Source organism: Scyliorhinus torazame, chromosome 7, assembly GCF_047496885.1.
Source record: "Scyliorhinus torazame isolate Kashiwa2021f chromosome 7, sScyTor2.1, whole genome shotgun sequence".
Classification (NCBI taxonomy): domain Eukaryota; kingdom Metazoa; phylum Chordata; class Chondrichthyes; order Carcharhiniformes; family Scyliorhinidae; genus Scyliorhinus; species Scyliorhinus torazame.
Window position 1 is genome coordinate 281,329,906 of NC_092713.1, and position 17,427 is coordinate 281,347,332.

The window sequence follows — 17,427 nt, forward strand, 5'->3', positions numbered from 1 at the left end:
AGGCGGGAAGGAGGGGCTTAATTTTATGGGGGAAGCCACTGATCAGCAAAGACCAACCCCCCTTCCCCGACCTTTGAAGAACTTTGTTAAAAATCAGGCTACAGCTGCCGCCTGACTGCCCACACCAAAGCCTTACGATGTGGGCAGCATATTATCAGGGTCAATTGGCTTGGTAACAATCTTAGATGACCCATGATTACTTATTTAAATATCACAGTTGGGCAGCCAATTTCGGCACCTGTGCACCCTCCCCCCCCAGTATTATGTGGGAAGATGATAGGATGGACACCTGCTCTATCTTATTTCCTCCCCCACCCCTGTCCAAAACATGCCCCACGTAAAATACAGCCTGATGTTTCCCAATTTCTGTTTCCAATTCCTTTGTGCTTTCTCAGCTGTGACACAATATTCAACATACATAGGGCTAGAATCGCACATACATAGGGCTAGAATCGCATTGTAAGTGGTAAACAATCAGCCCTTCACCTTTCATCCTTTTGGGCATGTGTGTATAATGCTTTGTTAAGATAAATATGATGATCAGATCAAATATATCCTGCGTATTTGGTTGAACTTCTAATAAAATGACTGTTATGTGCTAGAAGCTAGAATCATTTCCAATGATAATTCAGTCCTAAGGAAACAATGATAACAGCATCTTTGTTCAAGTTCAATTTTCAGATCAATTAAGATCTAAGCCTCCTGTTTCCAAATCTAGCAAGTGCACTTGTGCTCAGTTGGAGGTCTAGCTGTTTTTTCCCACAATATTGAAAGTTCAATTTTGCATTATTTGAATAATACTGCTGGTGCTGCTGGAAAAAAGAGACATGCTGTGGAAGCTTTTTTGTCTTGCGCTCATCAAGACAGCTGCAAGAAAACCAAATTTCAAATGGAACAACAATTTGTACTGCATGAGAAAAAGGTGCTGATTGGTTGGCAAGTGGACTCAGGTCGAGGTGTTGCCATGAAAAATACACCAGGGAACAGTTAACACTCCAGCTTTGGTTTCAAATTCAGAAAAAGCAAGCGGACTCTGGTTGGTTGAGGCATTGCTATGGGGAATGCACCAGGGAACAGCTGTTTCCTATCCTTTTTAATTGAAAAAGATGCAATACTGGGACATGTTCTCTCTGTTTGCAGAGGACATGGCCCTTTGTATGAATATATGTACCTTCTCTCAAGCGAAGGTGAGCCACACTGCAAGCCCGATCGATAATCGTAAATTGGTTGTTGGTGTAATTCTTCGAACTCAGGACTGTGCAGTAAGTTCTGTCCAACTGGGGAATCACATCTAATGTTGGACACTCTGTTCTGAGTTTTGCAAGAATAGGCTGGTTGGGTACAGTCAATCCTTTGCCTGTTGCGAACAGATCCACCAGTCATTGGGAGGTATGACCTACATACCTGGCACCACACCAGCACTGAAACTCATATACCACATTCGTCATTTATGGAGTAGACAGAATGTCTTTTTGGCTTGATGCCAGCAGCCTGTTAGTGAAGAGTACCACCTGTGTTGCTACTGGATAGTAGCAGCTTTGCAACAGCTGGCTTCACCTATTTCTCAAACCTTACAGACACCTTTCCCATCGAGGGCAATTTGAGGTAGACTAGACACTTTTCAGGATGCCAGGTATGTAGACCATATGTTTCAGCAACTGGTGCATCTTATCAAACAGAATGTCACTTCAGAAGAGGCAAAATACCGACCGTGCTAAATCAACCCATGCTTGCAAAATTCAGAACCTGGGGCGTCATTCTCCGACCCCCCGCCGGGTCGGAGAATCGCCGGGGGCTGGCGTGAATCCCGCCCCCGCCGGTTGCCGAAGTCTCCGGCACCGGAGATTCGGCGGGGGCGGGAATCGCGCCGCGCCGGTTGGCGGGCCCCCCCCCCCCGCTCGATTCTCCGGCCCGGATGGGCCGAAGTCCCGCCGATAAATTGCCTGTCCCGCCGGCGTGGATTAAACCACCTTTTGAACGGCGGGACAAGGCGGCGTGGGCGGGCTCCGGGGTCCTGGAGGGGGCACGGGGCGATCTGGCCCCGGGGGGTGCCCCCACGGTGGCCTGGCCCGCGATCGGGGCCCACCGATCCGCGGGGGGGGGCTGTGCCGTGGGGGCACTCTTTCCCTTCCGCCTCCGCCACGGTCTCCACCATGGCGGAGGTGGAAGAGACTCCCTCCACTGCGCATACGTGGGAAACTGTCAGCGGCCGCTGACGCTCCCGCGCATGCGCCGCCCCGAGATGTCATTTCCGCGCCAGCTGGTGGGGCAACAAAGGCCGTTTCCGCCAGCTGGCGGGACGGAAATTCCTCCGGCGTCGGCCTAGCCCCTCAATGCTGGGGCTCGGCCCCCAAAGATGCGGAGCATTCCGGACCTTTGGGGCAGCGCGATGCCCATCTGATTGGCGCCGTTTTGGGCGCCAGTCGGCGGACATCGCGCTGTTTCGGGAGAATTTCGCCCATGGTGTCCAATATTAGTTGTGATTCCTCGATCCGACAGCACTTACTGAACAATCTGAGTGTACTAAAAATTACACTAAGAAGCAATTTTATGTATTAATTGGCCAGGCAATGTGGTTCATACGCAGGGCCGTGTCTTCTGCAAACAGCAAGAACATGTCCAGACATTGCACCTTTTTCAATTAAACAAAAGCATGGGAGACAACGGTTTCCTGGTGCATTTCCCATGGCAACACTATGGCCAATCATCATAGATATCATAAATTTTACAGTGCAGAATCATGATTGACTTGCCTTTTTTTTTTAAACAAACAAAAGATTGGGGGTTAACTGTTCCCTGGTGCATTTTTCATGGTAATACCTTGACTAGTCAGAGTCCACTTGCAGTTAGCACCTTTTCTCAGGCAGTATAAATTGTTGTTTCGTTTGAAATTTGATATTCTTGTGTATGTCCTGATGAATGTAAGATGAAAGGTTTCAACAGCATGTCTCTCTTTTCAGCAATACTCAAGTTCTGTACTACCAAGTAACTGTATTAATTTCTCTAATAATTAAAAGAGTTCTTGGCTTTTGAACCCCTTTTGAATAATAAATGTTTGAAAAATCTTTTGAACAGGGATGGAATAATGAATAACGAGATTGCAAGCACAATAAAATATTTTTTTACATGATTAAGAAAGACACAGTGCACACAAAAATGAGTTGGCTTCATCCAACATAAAGTAAACGTTACGTCACAAGAAGTAACTCCCCTATCTATAAATGTATTTACTCTCCTATTTCTTTCAGGTTCACGACTTGGACATCGTCTACTGTAAGAACATTGTGGCCCAACATTTATTGCCTCCAACAGTGGCCCCAGACTTCAATACAGTTTACATCTTTGATCCTGCAAATTCAAGTCTTGCGAAGTACCATCAAAGGGGAAGAATGCTTTACACTCGTTCTAGGGAATACGATCCGCAGTCTCAATCGCCCACCAGGGGGGCGCTGTGGTGCAGCCAACTGGCTCCAATTGGCAACAGTGCAGCTCCAGCGAAAGAAACCGGGTCAGATGCTATGTCCAATGTTGCAGTGGGAATCAGCGGCAAGGGCACCGGCTGTGTCACAACTACACCACAGCTAGCAGAAAACCTTTCTCCTTGTCCCCCACTACAACCAGTGGACAATGTGTAAGATAAAGCCAAAGTTGGAGGAGTTAAACAAACCACAGATTATTATTATTTTTTTTTTTAAAAGGAAAAGTTACATTTAAAACCGGACATACATGATCAGGTTAAATAGTGTTAAGATCCTATTTGCATTTGAATCAGCGATTTAAGATTTAAATTCTAGGGTAAATTCAATCCTCCCAGTAACTAAGCCAAGGCTCGGGAGGGAGCATGACAACTCCAATGTCTTTAGCTGATTTGGAAGTAGGAAGATTTCTTCTTGTCGCCACTGTTAATTTCCTCCTATATGAAAATATTACAATTGTAATATGAATCTTGGATTCTTCCATCCGAACTTGGCAAAGTTTGTATTTTGCACCCTGAGTAATTTCACATGCAGTGATTTGCACTTAAGTCGCACTTAAAACCTCAGGGCAGAGATACAGACAGTCATAAGAACATGCTTCTTTCTATGATGTGGCCCTGGTGTTCAGACCTACACAGTGATTGGTGGGGAAACATTGTCCTTCACGAGCTATCAGGACCAGAATTCTCCAGTCATTCACCGTCTGCACACCTCCCTCACGCGGGTTTCCTGGCAGCGTGGGGTGGCTTCAATGAGAATTCCCATTTACAACGGCGGGGAGATAGAATCCCATCGCCAGCGAACGGGGCACCACCTCCCGTTGCCGAGAAACAGGCAGCTGGGAGGGCAGAGAATTCCGCGCCAGCTGTTGACAACTTTCATCACATTTAGAATTTGCGGGATTCTCCGGCCCCCCTGCAATGTGTTTCTTGGCGGCGCACCATTCCCTGGCAGCGGAATTCTATCTTCCCGCCGCTTGTTAATGGGATTTCCCATTGAAGCCACCCACGCCACTGGGAAACTCGAGGGTGGGGGGTGCGTGCCAGTGGGAAAAGTGAATCGTAACACCTGGAGAATTCCGGCCAATTTTTCAACCCCTTCCTGCCAGCCCCCCAATTTTTCACTTCTCCCTCTTAGCAGCCATTTTATGCTGGGGGGGGGGGGGGGGGGTTGTATACACAGGGAGAGGGAAGGGGTGGTCATGTGGACTTCATTTCAGTTCATTCACGCAACATTGAATCTAATGCTTCATGAGTGTTCTATGTGTCTGCCACCATCACAAGCAGTCTGGTTTCCACCATTTGTATCACTCAATGTATGTTCTTTAATATATTGAGCACGGGTTTCCAATTTGGACAAAATGAACGATCCAGACAAAGATTGTGCTAGTTTGAGAAGTGATTCCCCCCCACCCACCCCACCCAGGTTTCTGCTCAAACTCAATCATCTATCGCCAAATTTAATTCTGTCATGCATCAGCGCAACTTGCCAACATTTTAGAAAGTAATGCTTTGAAAAACATTGGTGTGAAAAAAGATATTCTTTCATATTACCTTAGTGCAGTTTTATTCATACAGCTGGAAATGGGTTTGTCACAAAAATACATTTTTAATAAGAACGTCGAGTAACCCAATTTTAAAAAAGCTGAAATTGACTTTAAAAGCCAGAAAGAACCTCTTCCAGGTTTTATTGGTGAACACTCGTCAATTTCTCAGTAAACTAAAAAAATAAAAGATTTGAATACCTTTCCTGCTAGTGTCCTTACACCAAGAAAACCTTAATTTTACGAGCCTTGAAGGGTCCGCAAATGAGTGAAATTAGTAGAAGGTTGCCATGGTGATTAACTAGATCTCTGCATGTGGCAAGTTTTTTGGGCAAAGCTGGCTTCCAGCTCAATGGTGTTCAAATTAGTGCAAAAGATCACCAGGAACTATATTTGCACTGAATGTAACTTGCATTTAAAAAATCTTTGACCTTTTGTGCTGTTCGATTGTGGGTGAATTGCACTGAAAAGTAGTAGCACAACCTAGTGGAACCTCCTGTCTTAAGAGAATGCAGTGCACTAGTTCCATCTGGTGGCCATCGTGCACAGAATATGCTTCCATATTTTCTGCATTATGGTGGCTTTTCCTTTGACAACATCTAAAGCTCACAGGTCCCATTTGACCATTCTTGGTTCATCCATCCAGGACTACCATAAAACTCGATGTTGCAGCATCCCGTTGATTCGGAAATGATTGCAGGAATTTCTATTCTACTACCCTATTTGGGTCTTTATTCCACGTTTTGATTGTTCTGTGAAGAGCCTCTTGGCATCTGGTTTAAATTTGCCTTTCCGTATCTTAAAGCTATTTAATTTTGCTCTATTAACTCGATTAACCTTCGAAAAATAATGTAACCATTGACATTTACTTACAAGGTTTAAAAAGCCGAAGGTTTCTTCAGTTTCTTTTACCCTCACAGCTTAGTCCTCTGACACTAAGGTTCAAGCTCCTGAACCATCTATTCATCTGGTATGTGACTATCTCCTTTCAGTCTAAGTGGCCAAGATGTGGTCTGACATAAGCACCATGCAGTTTTATCATGGCCTCTTGCCAGCATTTCATTGTTCTGGCTATACAGTTCAGCTTCTTAGATTCCTAGGTTTCACTGAACTATACCCAAAGCTATTTCAACACCATTATTGGAGTATATGTGCCACTTTTATATTCAGATGCCACCTGAAGTGGTGTCTCTCAGATATATACACCACATTTATAATGGTACGTTTTAATTCACTGTGTAGTGAACAGCTCTTAGGGCAATTATGCTTCTGTGCTTATTAAGGCATTTCAGAAACATCTGGTAGTTAATTGTGAAATTGCAAATTTAAATTTGCCAGATCCTGTGAGAAAATTAACCAAAGACAACTTTTTAAAAAATTATTTGACACTCCCCTGCCCTATCCCGGTAACCCCACCTGTTCAGGCTAGGTGGGGTCATGGAGATAGGGCAGGGGACTGTGCCGAGGTAGATACACTTTCAGAGGGTCGGTGCAGACCCGATGGGCTGAATGGCCTCCTTCTGCACTGTAGGGTTTCTAAGATTCTAAGGCATAAGAAGCGCAAAATCTTATTTCATGCGATGTAAAAACTGTGAACTTTAACTTTTTTTAAAAAAGTTTGTTAGAAAAGGTAATGGGGGAAGGGGTAGCAGGTTAAACAGCTTACAAGTTACTCAAGCTGCATAATAAACTGTGAAGATGAAGTCTCGTTGGTCCTGGGTGTACTAAAAGCTTACTTCAGATTAAGATCTCAATTCACTGAACTAATTAAAAAATTAAAACGGGATCATTTCAAAATGAAAGTCGGATTTTATTAAAAAGGTGCAATTTTTACAATTGTAATTGATTTCTCCGAAGAAAAGATTCTGAGATTCAGCAAGCACAGTGTTCACAGTAGTTTATTAAAGGAGCCATGTGCCATTACTAAAATGACTAAAGTGCTACTTCTGTTTGGTGATGATCTGGAAAAATCTTTCTTAAATTACTCACCATATGCATTTTGTAAAACTTATTGACTCTATTCCTTTCAGCTATTTTGGAATAATTTCCTCTAAAAGCTGAGCAATCATCCCAAACATAGCATGGTAGTAATATTTAGAGAAAATGTTACAAAGTTTACATCTGCATGTACCTGCAGTAACTTATGCCATTTGGAATTCCGATGCCGATATCCACAATGGAACGTCTATAATGCCTGGTTAAACTGTCACTGAAATGACATCCCACAAAATCTGTGAGCACAACATCCTCTACTGCAGAAGAAACTCATTAAAAAAAATTATAGCTATTAATGGGGATATGGAAGGATAGCTTCAGAAAAGCAACTGAATTATGTGGTCTGTTCCAGTCATTTACGCGAAGAAACTACATGTGTTGTGCAGAATAACATGAGAGTTCAACTAGTTTTTTTTGTGCTAAAATATAATAATTATAAGCGTACTGAAAATGCTCAAAAATGCTGCAAGAGCTTCAGGAAGTTTTTAGTGAAGGAGCACTAATGTGACATTAAAGTATTTGGTCCTTTAAAATCTTTCACAATGTTAATACTGGATATTTAGAGAAAAAACATTCTCTACAAATGGCAAGAGAATTAATTGACCCAGCGTATAACCTAACATCGAGATACTGAAGTATCTCAAGCAGCTGTTTTTTTTTTTTTTAAACTTGTTATGCTTGTGTGTGAATTATGTGGTTGCTTGATTAGTGATGTGTATGTGTGTGGAAGGGTGTGTGTGGAGCGGGGAAGAGTCAGGGAGTGTGTGCAATATTCAGAATGTGTGGAAGAATAGTAACTTGTTTTAAGGGCAGCTAATAAAAATTCCAGCACAGAAAAAGGCATTATTTCTAGTTAATTGTAACTGTATTTATTTTTGGAAAGGTCACATCTTGCGTTGAAGGGGTCTAATGGTAAAACCTGTCTGAAGTGAAACGAAAAGCAAAAAATCCTCAAATTTAGCTGAAATTAAGTACAACATATTTAATTGGAAAACATATTTGTCTCTGTGGTGGGATCAAAAATTATTAAAGAAATCAGCTTAGCATGCTTTAAATACTGTGATATTATTGGTGCTATTTAAGCAGAACAATATTTTGTATTCTTGAAGAAAAGATTCTTCATTAGTTGTATCATTAGCGGTACACGACTCAACACACTTGTTTGTTGATATAATATTCTATTCTCATAAGTATTTTCTAAATTATGTAAACGCTGAGTAGTTGATACTGAGCAAAATACTGGAAGCCCAGCTGCCTTACGCTGAATCCAGGACTGTCCCTGGAGGAGCTTTTTTGTTCAATTTGTACAAGACGTGAGGAGGCTTATCAGAAGCAAGAGAATAAAATTGTAATATTTTGAGAAATATCAGTGTTTTCGGTCTTGTTTGTTTTATCTTTATGGTTTGTGTGTAGGCCCATACATCAGTAACACTTTATTGGTAGTCATACAAAGTGAAAATTATTCTAGTGTCAATCCCTTTTTATACAAAGAGGCTATTTGGTTGTACATTTCATCCGTGTCTCCAGAGTTTTCACCTCTTCCCATTGATGCTGGGAATTTACCTTGCCACGGAGTGTCCCGTATTTACCATACTCTGAAAACTGTTGGGTAATAGTTTCAGAACTCAATCCTTTCTGGTTTGTTTAGAAACTGCAACGTGTGCTCATTAATTTAAACCCAACAGTTTAACCCTGACTGATCAAGGCATTGCCCTGGGGAATGCATCAACGAAGGCTATCACTCATTTTGTTGAGCTGGAACAGACACAATGTGCTTACATGTTCTTACTGTCTGCAAAGAACAGGGCCCTGTGTATTAATGTATGTGAGTTCCAGTATACACAAATACGCCATACTTCGAGCCTACAAGATTAAAAGCTTTGACATGTCTCTTTTTCCAGCAATAGTTGTAAAGTCCTTTGGGATAGCCAAGAAGTCACAAAAGGCCTATATGTATTCCCTGGAATTTAGAGGAATGAGAAGTGATCACCCAAAGTGTATACAATTCTTTAGACAGGATAAATGCTGAGAGGTTGACTCTCCTGGATGATGCGTCTAGAACTAGGGGTCATGTTCTCCGGATAAGGGGTCAATTATTTAGGACTGAGGTGGGGAGGATTTTGTTTCACTCAGAGCATTGTGACTTTTTGAAATGCTTTACCCCAGGTAGCTGTGGGCGCATTCAAGGTTGAGATGGATAGATATTTGGACACCAGTAATTAAGGATATGGGAATGGATATTGCAGCGGAGTTGATATTGAAGTACGACCATGGTTTTATTGAAGCAGGCTCAATTGGCCATATGGCCTATTTCATATGTTCCCATAAATACCAGTCTTTATTTCACTCAGCAGTAAGCACAGATATAAATAATTCATGTCCACTAAAATCACAGGTGACAAAACTATGCTGTGCACATTAAGGTAATCCGTTGTGCAATATGCACCATAGGTTGACTTGTGCAAATTCATCTGGTCTTCAACAATGCTTTTTGCAAATCCTAAACTTGTATTTTGCTATCTATCCTTATAAGCATATACAGGCATTCCATTCAGGAACGAAATAAAACTATTCAAATCTATGAACAGCACAAATCCAATCTTGTTAGGTTCTATGTGGGAAGCAAATGAGTGATACCTTTTTAATGATGAAAGGTTTTTGCCACTTGGGGATTTTGTTTAGGCTTAGGTGCAATACCTTTCAATTGATTATTTTTTTTAAAAAAATGTTTTAATTGAAGTTTTTACATTTTATACACTGTACATTCAACAACGATATATGCATCGGTTACAGTATACAAGACATTTCCCTCTGGTATAGATCCCCCCCCAACCGCTTTTGTTGTTTCGGAGTTGTTTCCTGGGTCACTTCTGGGCAGTTACCTTCTCTTCACATGTGTGCGGCATTTCCCTTTCCCTCCCACCCTTTGTTGATGGCCCACCCCCTTCTCACTTTCGGCGTTTCTTTGGGGGTTCTGTTCTTGTGGCCTTGCTCTGAGCCCCCTAATATCTGTTTCGGCTGTTTTCGCCCTCTCCCTTCTCTCTCGCTGGCCTCCCCCCCCCCCCGCCCCCCCCCCCAAACATCCTTCCCTGCCCGTTTCTTGCCGTATTGTTGGTTCCCGTGCACCCTCCCCGGCTCTCTTGGCTGTTGGCCTCAAACGGGGCCTGGACCAAGTTGGTGAATGGCCTCCAGGCTTTAAGGAAACCATCCTCTGACCCTCGAATAGTAAACTTGATCTTCCCCAGTTGGGGAAATTCTGACACGTCTGCCAGTTAGTCTGCAGCTGTGGGTGGCCCTGCTGATCACCAGCCGAGCAGGATTCACCGGCGGGCCATTAGAGAAGCAAAGGCAAGGGCGTTGGCTCTCTTCCCCATGAATAGATCTGGCTGGTCCAATACCCCGAAGGCTGCCACATTTGGGCACGGCTCCACCGTCACCCCCAGCACCTTCCCGTACCGGCCTCCCAAACAGGCGCCGGAATGTGGCGACTAGGGGCTTTTCACAGTAACTTCATTTGAAGCCTACTTGTGGCAATAAGCGATTATAATTTTTTCACTTTGGACATTGCCTCGAAGAAGGTTGTCCAAAACTTGACAAGTCTGGGGCATGTCCAGAACATGTGGGTGTGGTTAGCCGGGCCTCCGTGGCACTGTTCACATTTATTCTCCACCTCCGGGAAGAACTTGCCCATTCGGGTTCTTGCCAGGTGTGTACTATGCACCACTTTCAACTGCATGAGGCTCAGCCTTGCACATGAGGAGGTGGAGTTGGCCCTGCTCAGTGCTTTGCTCCAGAGTCCCCACCCTATTTCCAACCCTAGCTGTTCCATTTTTCCCGTGTTTTTTCCAGTGGGGAGCGTGTCCTTTCTAATAGTCATTCATACAGGTCCCCGCAATTTCCCCTCCCCAGACTGTCCGCATCCAGTAGCTCCTCTAACATTGTGTTTCTCTGGGCCCGCGGATAAGCTGTCGACTCCTTGCAGAGAAAGTTTTTAACCTGAAGGTGTCGAAGTTCGTTTCCGTTAGGTAGCTTCAGTCTCTCAGTCAGTTCCTCTCGGGTCGCTCGTCTGTCTTCAGTGTAAAAGTCTCTAACCGTCAGTGTCCCTCATCCTGTCTCTGCCTCTTAAATGTGCGTCAAGCATAGCTTGTGCAAACCTATGGTTGCTGCAGATGGGGGCCATGGTGGACATTTCCATCAAACCAAAGTGCTGCCTCATCTGGTTCCAGGTTCGGAGGATGGCTACCACCACTGGGCTTGTTGAGTGTTTTGTTGGCGGGGGTGGGAGAGATGCCGTGGTGAGGGCCTGGAGGGTTATCCCTGTACAGGAGCTCTCCTCCATCCTTACCCATTCCATGTCTGGTTCTTTCACCCTTCCCACAACACATTCATCTTGATCATCTGTAGCCTCCCCACCAGGGAGAATCATAGAATTTACCGTGCAGAAGGAGGCCATTCGACCCATCGAGTTTGCACCAGCCCTTGGAAAAAGCACCCTACCCAAGCCCACACCTCCACCCTATCCCCACACCTCCACCCTATCTCCACACCTCCACCCTATCCCCGTAACCCCACCTAACCTTTGTTGGACACTAAGGGCAATTGATCATGGCCAATCCTCCTAACCTGCACATCTTTGGACTGTGGGAGGAAACCGGAGCAAACCCACGCACACACGGGGAGGATGTGCAGACTCCGCACAGACAGTGACCCAAGCCGGAATTGAACCTGGGACCCTGGAGCTGTGAAGCAATTGTGCTAACCACTGTGCTACCCAGAGCGGGAGTGTATCCCATCTCTATAGGTTCCACCTGTGGATCCGTGTCCAGTCATGGGCTATCTGGATCCCCAGGTAGCGGAATTTGCTTTGGGCTAGGTTAAATGGTAGTCATTCCAGCTCTGCCCGTCCCCCTCTCGGGTTCACAGGGAATACTTCTCTATTGATCAGGTTGAGTTTGTAGCCTGTGAAGGCTTCAAACTCTCTCAGGAGCTTCAGTATTCCTTTCAAGCCGCTTGGCGGGTCCGAGATGTCATCCGCTTAGAGCGAGACTCTGTGCTCTCTTTCTCCTCTTCGGATTCCCTTCCAGCTTCTTGCCGCTCTGAGGGCGATGGCCAGCGGCTCGATTGCCAGGGTGAAGAGGAATGGGGCATCCCTGCCTTGTGCCGCTGTGCAGCAGGAAGTATTCAGAGTTGGTGGCGTTGGTCCATACGCTCGTCTTGGGGCGTTGTGCAGGAGTTTCACCCATGAGGTGAACCCTGTCCCTAGCACAAACCACTCTAGTGCTTCAATGAGGTACTTCCACTCGACTGTGTTGATGTCCTTTTCTGCATCCAGGGAGGCGATCACCTCTGGTGTTCCATCCCCAGACAGGGTCATTATCACTCAGTGGTCTGATGATCGCTCTTAGCTGTCTACCCTTAATAAAGCCCATCTGGTCCTCTGCGACCACCTCTGGTATGCAGTTCTCCAGCTGCTTAGCCAGGACTTTTGTGAGTATTTTCGTGTCTACATTGAGCAGCAAAATGGGTCTGTATGATCCACATTCCATTGGGTCTTTCTCCTTTTTTGGGTATCAGCGATATGGTGGCCTGTGTTAGCATTGGAGGCAAGGTGCCCCTCGCCAGCGAACATCTCCGCAGGTGTGGGGCCAATGCCATCACAAACCGTTTGTAGAAGTCCCCGCTGTCTTCCCCACCTGCATGAAGTTGATTCTCTGCATAACCTCTCCCAGTCCTAGTGGTGCTTTCAGCCCCTCCATCTTTCGTCCCCCACAACTGGCATCTCCAGTCCGTCAAGGAAGTGTTTCATCCCCTAATCCCTGTTGGAGGGTGCGGAGGTGTACAGCTCCAGGTACAAAGCCTCAAACGCTTCATTGACCTTTCTTGGTTCCGCTACCAGTCCGCCTCTGCTATCCTTTACCTTGTGCTATTTCCCACGTGGCTGTCTGTTTTCTCAGCTGGGAGTGAGCAGTCGGCTAGCCTTGTCTCCGTGTTCGTAGAAGGACCCCATATCTGGTGGAGTTGGTGCACTGCACTGCTGCTGGACAGCAGGTTAAAGTTCATTTGTAGTTTTTTCCTCTCCATCAGGAGCTCTACGGTCGGGGCCTCGGAGTATCTTCTGTTGATGTCCAGAATGGAGTCGATCAGTTGTTGCCTAGCTATCTTCCCTGTACCTGCATGTCTTATGGGTGATAATTTCTCTTTTTTTTGTGGAAAATCTCCGATACCCCAAAATTTCTCCTCTAATCGCAGCCTTCAGTGCCTTCCAGAATGTGGAAGGTGAGACTACCACGCTCTGGTTGTTAGTGACATACTCACTTATGGCCTGTGATGTTTGCTGGCAGGAGACCTTATCAGCCAGGAGGGCTGTGTCCAACCTCCACGTGGGGTGTTGGGCACAGCCCGTCTCCAACCTCACATCCATGTAATGTGGAGCATGGTCGGAATCCCTGAGTATTCCACTCTTACTATCTCTGGAAGCACCGATTTCCCCACTACAAAGAAGTCGATGCGGATATAGACCCTGTGTACTGATGAGAGAAACGATAATTCTTTCTCACCTGGGTGCATGAACCGCAATGGGTCCACTGCTCCCATCTGTTCTATAAATGTTCCCAGTTCTCTAGCCACGCCTGCCGTTTTCACCATTCTGGGTTTGATTTGTCCATCAATGGGTCCTCCCATGATCAGTTGGTGCGTGCCTATATCAGGGATTTCTGCTATAGTCTTCTTTACAAATTCCATATCGTTCCAGTTGGGAGCGTACATGTTCACCGGGACCACCAGTGCCTCGTCCAGGACACTGTTGACCATGACGTACCGTCCCCTTAGTCCGTAACCGTCCTCGTCGTAGTAAACACCGTCCTCTTAGTAGTAATAATAATAATAATAATAATAATAATAATAATAATAATAATAATAATAATAATAATAATAATAATAATAATAATAATAATAATAATAATAATAATAATAATAATAATAATAATAATAATAATAATCGCTTATTGTCACAAGTGGGCTTCAATGAAGTTACTGTGAAAAGCCCCTAGTCGCCATATTCCGGCGCCTGTTCGGGGAGGCCGATACGGGAATTGAACCCCCGCTGCTGTCATTGTTCTGCATTACAAGCCAGCTATTTAGCCCACTGTGCTAAGCCAGCCCCATAAATTTAGATTATCCGATTAATTTTTTCCAATTAAGGGGCAATTTAGCGTGGTCAATCCACCTAGCCTGCACGTCTTTGGATTGTGGGAGCGAAACAGAGGCAAACACAGGGAGAATGTGCGAACTCCACACGGACAGTGACCCAAAGCCGGGATCGAACCTGTGCCGTGAGGCAGCAGTGCTACTCACTGCGCCACCGTGCTGCCACAAGTAGGCTTCAAATGAAGTTACTGTGAAAAGCTCCTAGTCACCACATTTCGGCGCCTGTTCGGGGAGGCAGGTATGGGAATTGAACCGTGCTGCTAGCCTGCCTTGGTCTGCTTTAAAAGCCAGTGATTTAGCCCTGTGCTGAACCAGCCTTATCAATATGGCTACATCTCCCCCCCCCCCCCCCCTCCCCCCCTGCCCCTCAGCCTGGCTCTCATCCCGCAGCAGTAATGATAGGTCTGTCCGAACCAGCCCTTCCTTACCCACAGTCGGTCCTTCTCTCTCCGGTGCGTCTCTTGGTGGAAGACTATGTCAGCTTTCATACTTTTCAGGTGGGCGATGACTCTGGAACTTTTCACCGGGCTGTTAAATCCCCTGATATTCCAGGTGACGATTCTGATGAGGGTTTTATGTTTCCCTCCTCCTGCGGGATCAACCATACAAACCTTGTGGATGCGCCCCTGCACTCCGGGGTTTCCTTTTCTTCAGTGGCCATCCAAAATGGCTACGGTTCCGTTCTCTCCATGAGGCTGGGTTCCTACACTCCGGGGTTTCCCTTTGTGCAGGGCCCCACCCAACATATCCGTCAACTGTGTGTATGCCATGTGGGCGAGTTTCTCTCCGTTTAGGAACCTCCAAAGTGGCTGCTTGCGGTGCCATCTTGTTCCACTTTACCGAGAGTGACCTGCTGGGGCCAGACTAGAGTCCTTCCCCCCCCTCCCCGCCGTTTTGTTCCCCTCTCGTAGCCCCCCCACCCACCTACATCCCCCCTCTTTTGTCTACATCGGCCTCCGCACTGTTTCCACCCCCTGCCAAGTGCTCTCTCCCCAGTGAGAGATGCACTGCGGTCCCCCTCTCACTATTACCTTCTGGCTCTAGCTTTCCTGCTCATGTGGTGCCCCCCTCCCAGGGACAATCTGACCCCCCCATACGCCGACTCTGCTGGTGTCCTCACTATTTCCTCCTCACCCTCTCCTGCGCTCTGCTGCAGTCGCCCCTCCATTCTACAAGCTGGTTCCCCTGTTCTTAGCGAGGCGAGGCAATCCCATTGCTTTCATCCACTTCCTCTGTGCCTTCCTCATCGCTGCCTCTCTTCTGTCTGTCCAAACGGTTCTTATGAACTAACTCGTCCCCCTCTGCAGGGGCAGTAATGTTCCTTGTCCTGATATGTTACCCAGAGGCTGGCTAAATACCGCATCCCGAATCTGATTTTGTTTTTATATAAGGCCGACTTGGCCTGAGTAAATTCCGCCCTGCGCTTTACCAGTTCCTCTCCAATGTCCTGGTAGACTCTGATTTTATGACGACACCCAGTTGCATGCCTTCGTCTGTCTGGCCCAGCGAAGGATCCTTTTCCAATCCTGGCACCTGTGCAGCTTGGTTATCACCGCTCTGGCTGCTCCCCGCATTGGTCGGAGCAACCTGTGAGCCCTGTCAATACCCGGTGGCTTGGGGAAGCTGTTCCCCCCCCCACCCCCCACCCCCGCCGCAATTAGGTTGCCCAGCATTTGGGCCACATGGTCGCTCGGGTCCCTGCCCTCAATGCCCTCTGGCAGGCCCAATATTCGGATGTTCTGCCACCTCGACCGATTTTCTTGGTCCTCTACCTTCCCTTTCAGGCTCCCCTAGGTCGCCACCATCCCCTTGATTTTGGCCTCCAGCTTCAGTTCTCTGGTGAGGAACTGTAGTAGTATGCATTAGGGGTCATGTGGGACTGTGAAGCCGTGATGTCATAGGCTGACAGATCCCGGGTCCTGGTTGGCTGTTGACCTCTAGCTCCGCCCTGAAGGCGGAGTATAAGAACCTGGAGTTCTCCCCCGCAGGCCAGTCAGCTACTGAACTGCGGGGAACTAAGTCACGCTTAATAAAGCCTCATCGACTTCATCTCTATTCGTCTCTCGTGAGTCTTTGTGCGCTACAGGAACATCTTCCATCCATCACCTGCCGGCAGCAGGGGGGATTTCGGGTCACCGGTCTCCCTAACCCTAACCCCTCGCCTCATGGGTTCACAGACCCGCTTGCTTGCTGCCCCTGTCCCTTGCCGATGTTTCTGGTGTCCCTGCGGTCTCTTGAGCTGCTGCTTCCTGGCATTTTCACTGTATATCTTGTAGATGAGGGGAGGGGATGTTTTGTCCGATTTTGCGGGCTAAATTCAATCAAAATTGTCTATTTTGCCGTCTTACGGAGGAGAGCCACCTGATGTGCGACGACCCAGCACATCCCCGTCATTGGAAGTCCCTTTCAATTGATTATTTGTCATATTTAGTGTATAGAGGTTGCTAACCCCCATGGTCTTCCTTCTCTCTTCTATAAGCCAGCAACAGGCTCTGTCATGACTGTCATCTGCCTTTGATGATTGTGCTCTGCAGGCAGCTCCTGCCGCTTGGCAGTGCTCAGTGTTCACTAATTGGATGCCAAGCGCACCACCAGCCCAATTAAGTATCTACATTGGAATATAGCATCACAAGTGATGCAGACGCAACCCCGAATTGGAAATCAAGCCCGATGACTCTGACTGCCACAATTTTGAACCCTGAGCTTGAGCTGGTCTCACTGTCAGAGGTGAAGGGCAGGGTCTAGCACTTCAAGTATGTGTGTCACGAGAACCAAAACCAAAATGTGAAAATGTAACATGACTCCTCCTTCAGCTGCACACGAAGAGAAATGTAATTCATAATAACTATGTGGGTTATAGATATTGGAATTTGCGCAACTTTACACCTACCAATGTTCAATTATAATTGTGACATGCAGCAGTTTCATGTATGATGCACGATCAATTGCACGAAGACGAGAGTTGAATACAACTGAGGCTTTATTGCTCCAAGATGTGTGGCCTCCCACAGCAGCTGGCGAAATGGCTGCTGCACAGAGGACACACATATTTATACTCCGCCTACTGGGCGGAGCCAGCAGGCAGCGACTACCGTCGTACCTGTAGTACAGGTCCTACCATACATCACTGGATATAGGTGCAACAGTGGTTTACCACATTCACCCCCTGTTAAAATTGAGTCCGGCAGGGGTGGTGGAGAATTATAT

General features: G+C 46.4%; 1 protein-coding gene across 1 annotated transcript in view; it reads left to right on the forward strand.

Annotated features, from left to right (window-relative positions):
- LOC140427069 (cyclin-I-like) overlaps positions 1-8,378 on the forward strand; it is a 61,994-nt gene extending 53,616 nt beyond the window's left edge. Inside the window, exon 7 of the mRNA XM_072512546.1 lies at positions 3,249-8,378. Coding sequence (XP_072368647.1) covers positions 3,249-3,635 — 387 coding nt within the window. The 3' untranslated portion in view covers positions 3,636-8,378. The remainder of the gene's footprint in view (positions 1-3,248) is intronic.
- Positions 8,379-17,427: the final 9,049 nt, after the last annotated feature.